The 6,138-nt window shown below is 41.0% G+C and overlaps 2 protein-coding genes across 4 annotated transcripts in view; one reads left to right on the forward strand and one right to left on the reverse strand.

Annotated features, from left to right (window-relative positions):
- Positions 1-3,206, forward strand: part of LOC104705540 (FT-interacting protein 1) — a 3,842-nt gene extending 636 nt beyond the window's left edge. For 2 of the 3 annotated variants that reach the window (XM_010421555.2, XM_019228246.1), the window contains exons 2-3: positions 153-946; positions 1,463-3,206. In XM_010421555.2, coding sequence (XP_010419857.1) covers positions 278-946; positions 1,463-3,103 — 2,310 coding nt within the window. In that variant the 5' untranslated portion in view covers positions 153-277 and the 3' untranslated portion in view covers positions 3,104-3,206. The remainder of the gene's footprint in view (positions 1-152; positions 947-1,462) is intronic. The other variant, XM_019228245.1, reaches the window with a different exon arrangement.
- LOC104705541 (cell differentiation protein RCD1 homolog) lies at positions 3,231-5,757 on the reverse strand. Its single transcript, XM_010421557.1, has 9 exons — positions 5,558-5,757; positions 5,219-5,290; positions 4,983-5,072; positions 4,834-4,876; positions 4,494-4,600; positions 4,138-4,233; positions 3,764-3,954; positions 3,610-3,679; positions 3,231-3,466 (listed from the first exon to the last, which is right to left on the reverse strand). Exons 1-9 carry the CDS (start codon positions 5,714-5,716, stop codon positions 3,368-3,370), a joined length of 927 nt encoding a protein of 308 aa, XP_010419859.1. The 5' UTR covers positions 5,717-5,757; the 3' UTR covers positions 3,231-3,367.

Below are 6,138 nucleotides of genomic sequence, written 5' to 3' on the forward strand. Positions count from 1 at the left end.
TTTTTCTCGGTAGAGTGTAGATCTCAAACTCCTTAATCATTTATTTGATTTTGATTTGAGAGATGTCTATGTTACTAATATGCTGTAGTCATTGTAAGTAAACTGTTAAAATCTCTCTGATCCATCTGTGTTTGTTTGTTTTTTTCTACCAGAAGGCTGTCTTAAGATAACAGAGCCAAGCAGTTTACCCTGAAACTGGTTCTTATTACAAGTTCTTGGATCTTAAGAGACGGATTCTTTGTAATAGAATTGCAGAAGTTTTCAAGATTCAGGCAAGATGCAGAAACCTGGGCAAAATATAGAATTTGCACTGAAGGAGACTTCACCAAAGATTGGTGCAGGAGCTGTGACAGGTGATAAACTCTCCTGCACTTATGATTTGGTTGAGCAGATGCATTACCTTTACGTCCGGGTCATGAAGGCGAAGGAACTACCGGGGAAAGATGTGACTGGTAGTTGCGATCCTTATGTGGAAGTGAAGCTGGGAAACTACAAAGGAATGACTAAGCATTTTGAGAAGAAGTCGAACCCAGAGTGGAAGCAAGTGTTTGCTTTTTCAAAGGAGAGGATCCAAGCATCAATCTTGGAGGTTGTAGTGAAAGACAAAGATGTGGTGTTGGATGATTTTGTTGGTAGAATCATGTTTGATCTTAATGAGATTCCTAAGCGAGTTCCCCCTGATAGTCCACTGGCTCCTCAGTGGTATAGGTTGGAGGATCGACATGGGCGTAAGGTTAAGGGAGAGCTTATGTTAGCTGTTTGGATGGGGACACAAGCCGATGAAGCTTTTTCTGATGCTTGGCACTCAGATGCAGCCACAGTTGGACCTGAGGGTGTGACACATATCCGGTCAAAGGTTTATCTTTCGCCAAAGCTTTGGTATGTGAGAGTCAATGTGATCGAGGCTCAAGATTTGATACCTCATGATAAAACCAAGTTCCCTGAGGTTTACGTAAAAGCAATGCTCGGAAACCAGACTCTGAGGACGCGTATTTCTCAGACCAAAACATTGAATCCGATGTGGAATGAAGATTTGATGTTTGTTGTTGCTGAGCCTTTTGAGGAGCCGTTGATTCTCGCGGTGGAAGATAGGGTTGCACCAAACAAAGATGACACCTTAGGCCGGTGTGCGATCCCGTTGCAGAATGTCCAGAGGAGGTTAGACCATAGGCCGCTTAACTCAAGGTGGTTCAACCTGGAGAAACATATTATGGTGGACGGAGAGAAAAAAGAGATCAAATTCGCAAGCAGGATTCATCTAAGAATCTTTCTTGAAGGCGGATACCATGTTCTTGATGAATCAACTCACTACAGCAGTGACCTAAGGCCAACTGCAAAACAGCTATGGAAACCAAGCATTGGACTGCTTGAAGTAGGGATCATAAGTGCGCACGGACTAATGCCAATGAAGACAAAAGACGGGAAGGGAACAACAGATGCATATTGTGTGGCTAAANCTGAGGTTTACGTAAAAGCAATGCTCGGAAACCAGACTCTGAGGACGCGTATTTCTCAGACCAAAACATTGAACCCGATGTGGAATGAAGATCTGATGTTTGTCGTTGCTGAGCCTTTTGAGGAGCCGTTAATCCTCGCGGTGGAAGATAGGATTGCACCAAACAAAGATGAAACGTTAGGCCGGTGCGCAATCCCGTTGCAGAATGTCCAGAGGAGGTTAGACCATAGGCCGCTTAACTCAAGGTGGTTCAACCTGGAGAAACATATTATGGTGGACGGAGAGAAAAAAGAGATCAAATTCGCAAGCAGGATTCATCTAAGAATCTTTCTTGAAGGCGGATACCATGTTCTTGATGAATCAACTCACTACAGCAGTGACCTAAGGCCAACTGCAAAACAGCTATGGAAACCAAGCATTGGACTGCTTGAAGTAGGGATCATAAGTGCGCACGGACTAATGCCAATGAAGACAAAAGACGGGAAGGGAACAACAGATGCATATTGTGTGGCTAAATACGGGCAGAAATGGATCAGAACAAGAACAATTGTCGATAGTTTCACGCCTAAATGGAACGAGCAGTACACATGGGAAGTGTTTGATACCTGCACAGTCATAACTTTTGGAGCATTCGACAACGGACACATTCCAGGAGGAAGCGGAAAAGATATGAGAATCGGGAAAGTGAGAATCCGTCTCTCGACCCTCGAAGCTGACCGTATCTACACACACTCATATCCGCTGCTCGTCTTTCATCCTTCCGGGATCAAGAAAACTGGTGAAATACAGTTAGCAGTGCGGTTCACTTGCCTATCTGTCATCAACATGCTTCATATGTATTCTCAGCCATTACTACCCAAAATGCATTATATCCACCCGTTATCGGTTCTCCAGCTGGACAGCCTGAGACACCAGGCGATGAACATTGTCTCAGCGAGGCTGAACCGCGCAGAGCCACCTCTTCGCAAAGAGATTGTAGAGTACATGCTCGATGTTGACTCACACATGTGGAGCATGAGGAGGAGCAAAGCTAACTTCTTCAGAATCATGAATGTTCTGAGTGGTCTCATTGCTGTTGGAAAATGGTTCGATCAAATCTGCAACTGGAGAAACCCAATCACCACAATTCTCATTCATGTTCTGTTCATTATCTTAGTTCTCTACCCGGAACTCATCCTCCCAACTGTTTTCTTGTACCTCTTCTTGATTGGAATCTGGAACTTCCGATGGAGACCAAGACACCCTCCACACATGGACACACGGTTGTCCCATGCAGACGCTGTCCATCCTGACGAGCTTGATGAAGAGTTTGATACTTTCCCGACTTCCCGCTCCTCTGAGATTGTGCGGATGCGATACGACCGGCTCAGAAGCATAGGAGGACGTGTTCAGACCGTGATAGGCGATCTAGCGACACAGGGAGAGCGGTTTTTATCGCTGCTGAGCTGGCGAGACCCGAGGGCAACCACATTGTTTGTGCTCTTCTGTCTCATAGCTGCTATTGTGTTGTATGTTACACCATTTCAGGTTGTTGCACTTCTTGCTGGGATCTATGTGCTGAGGCATCCAAGGTTCAGGCACAAGCTACCGTCTGTGCCGCTCAATCTCTTCAGGAGGCTACCTGCAAGATCTGACAGTCTATTATAGACAATATTTATCTACATCTGCTTTCATAAAACGTTTGTTGATTTTCTTAAGGCATTGGGTTTAATGCTTGGTTCAGTATTTTCAATGGAATTTTAGTTATTAATTGCAACATCATAAGGCGGTCAGGGAATCCAAGTACATATATCAATCAAACTAATAAATCTTTGCCTGTGAGTTGCTCATTTGTAATTCTGATTTCACCTAACTTTTTTGTCCAATGAATAACAGTTTTTTCCCCCAGAATAATAATCTCTGGGGTTCGATTTAATTCACAAACATATGAGCCAACCCTTGAGGTGCTCTACCGCCAATGTTAATGTTCTGAAGTAGTTTCTCCAGCCATTGCCCTGCAGGTGGATCATCCTGTCAAAATAAGAAAATATAATTAGCTAAAAACAGTCAAGTCCCAAGTTCCAAAAGAACTGAGACAAGATAAGAATAAAATTGATAGATATTCAGTATCAGTAATAATTATTTATGATGCTATTAAGAGATATGACACTTACATAGAGACAACGGCTGAAGTTAGCATCTCTCAGAAGATCTGGAAGGCAACTTCCAAGCGCATCGCAGGCTCTGAATGTCATCAATAACTGTATTGTGTAAGCTCTCGAGTGTATAATATTGTTTTCAAGTGAAGGAAAAAATATAATATTGCACCTGGGGTTATCTGTCAAGCGGAGATAGCAGCGTACGATGTGCTTTAGCAACCTAGGAGACGGTCCTTCTGCAAGTGAAGCAACCATATTTCCCAAAACTCGACCCAGAGCAAAGAATCTCTCCGCGGTGGTGCACATGTATTCAAGACCAACCTCGTCCAGCAAAACTTTCTGAACAATGAAAGTAGCAACCTGACATAACCAGTTCAAACTTATCAATCAGATGAACATGACCAAAACCATTCAGAAACATCAATTGCAGAAGCAATACTTATACGAGTTCTTTGTATGAGGCATTTCAGATCTATGCAATTGGCTGTATAAATGATTAGGATGTGAATATAAAGATAAGCATCTGAAAGTAGATAAACTTACAGTCTTTGACAACTCGCTGCCATTTTCCATTGTCCGGAGGCACAATGGGACAATTTCAGTTTGAAGAAGAAATCTGATCACTTCAGAATCATCAACCTACCAAAACCAAATGAATAATGTTGCAACCACACCAGTGTCAGTAATAATTATATGATGTCTTAACAATATTTACTTAAAGGTCTAAGCATGCTAAAATCGTTCTTTCTCAAATCAGCACAATATACCGGGATGATGTGGTATTTAATAGCCAGACAGTTGTTAGCAAGTAAAAGGAGTGTTCTTGCCTTCTTCGCATCAAACAGTTTTCATAACTAGACCACAGAATTTCAAACTAGACGCGGGTAATCAAGACATACCTTAACAAGTGCACCAATAACTCCCAAGCTAGTGAGCCGCAGGTACTCAAACGGTCTTGACTTGCTTGATGTATTCAAGAAAGCATACAGGTACAATGGCAGATGGGCTGTAATTTGAAAATCAACAGACTATATAAGCTTTAAGCATATTATAACCACACATACCTAGTAAATGAAATCAATTAAAAAGAGACCAACATGGTGGCTCTGACAACTAGTTTTTGTAGACGGGTTAAATGATCAACTAATGTAATCTAACTGTTTACTTTAGTCACAGAGCAAACACCAAAACTATTCTAATGAGAGTATGGAAGAATTGTTTGCGGGCATAGGAATGTACCTTTCAGGAACAACATCCTCGTATCGGCATGAGAAGCAACACACTGGAATGTATAAAATTAGATTAAAATCTTCCAAACTGAAGATACATATATAAACATTTGTAAATTCTCCCAAAACAAAGAAACAAAATGACAAAATTTAATGCACCTGAAGAAGCGCAAGTGCATTGCAGACCCTGTTAGATTGAGCAGGAGTCATGGTTGGAGGAGATAGGACAGGGTAAACTGAGATAATCTCCTGAAAAGAGAAAATGACTAGGTCTCTAACCCAATACAATGTAGATGAAATCTCAAAAGTATGAATGATGTTGGAAAGTATACAGGGAGGGGGAAGCCATCAAGCAATAATAATTAAGTCATGTCCCCAGAAGGATAAAAAGGTACCTGTAGAAGAGCAGGAATGGTACCAACAGAATGCCACAAGAGCGGAGCCAACTCATGAAAGTTCTCTCTCTTCTGCAAAAACATGAAACACGGAATTACCGCGATAAGCATGAATTTTTTCAGTGAGAAGAACCAAAGTATAGTGTATCCTCTGCCTCATGTATGAAAATCAAAAGCAATGACTGAAATTTCGAGATCAAAATTTACAATAATAATGGCTCAATCCAACGGTTATCTTTTGAAATTGTGCAGGAATCGCTAATCTGAAGGCAAATGTACACGACGGAAAAAACCCAAAGGATGGAGAATTCCCAAGTGATATAATAATAAGAGACAGACCTTGGACAATTCGTGAAGAGCATTTTCGCGGAGTTCGAGATTACTGAGATTGAGAATCAACTGCTCCGCCGAAAAAAGCTTGCGATCACTGGTGGAAGAAGAAGAAGCTCCTGAGGAGGAAGCGACAGATTTTAAGGAGATCACTGGTGGATTAGCCATTTTTAAGACGCGCCGCTCAGAGAATCTCACTGACTCAACCGAGAGAGATAGAGATGAGAGGTAGTATTTATATATATATATATATATATGTCTAGGGGCGTGTTTCTCACGTGCCTCGCCTTTCTCCGTTACTGTTTCTTTTTCTTTAAACAAAAAAAAATCTAAATCTTCCTCAACATGAGGATATTATTTTATGAAAGATTTAAGTTTAGGTAATCAACAATATGGGGTTTATATGATTCCATTTTACTTCATTACTTAGCTAATGGGGACAAAAAAGAGTCAACCATTTGATATTAACAAAGAAAAAAATGTTGTGTTTATTGCGCCAAACAAAATTAGTTCTGTTTTTAAACGTTGATTCGATTTCGATAAATTAGAATTATTATTATTACCAAAATGTGTATTTAAATGGTAAATAT

This window comes from Camelina sativa, chromosome 8, assembly GCF_000633955.1.
Source record: "Camelina sativa cultivar DH55 chromosome 8, Cs, whole genome shotgun sequence".
Taxonomy (NCBI): domain Eukaryota; kingdom Viridiplantae; phylum Streptophyta; class Magnoliopsida; order Brassicales; family Brassicaceae; genus Camelina; species Camelina sativa.

Coding starts and splice junctions, on each gene's coding strand:
- LOC104705541 (XM_010421557.1), bottom strand. CDS start 5,716: ATGGCTAATCCACCAGTGATCTCCTTAAAATCTGTCGCTTCCTCCTCA. Junction 5,073..5,218: donor CCATTCCTGCTCTTCTACAG/GTACCTTTTTAT, acceptor TTCTCTTTTCAG/GAGATTATCTCAGTTTACCC. Junction 3,955..4,137: donor GCAGCGAGTTGTCAAAGACT/GTAAGTTTATCT, acceptor TGGTTATGTCAG/GTTGCTACTTTCATTGTTCA.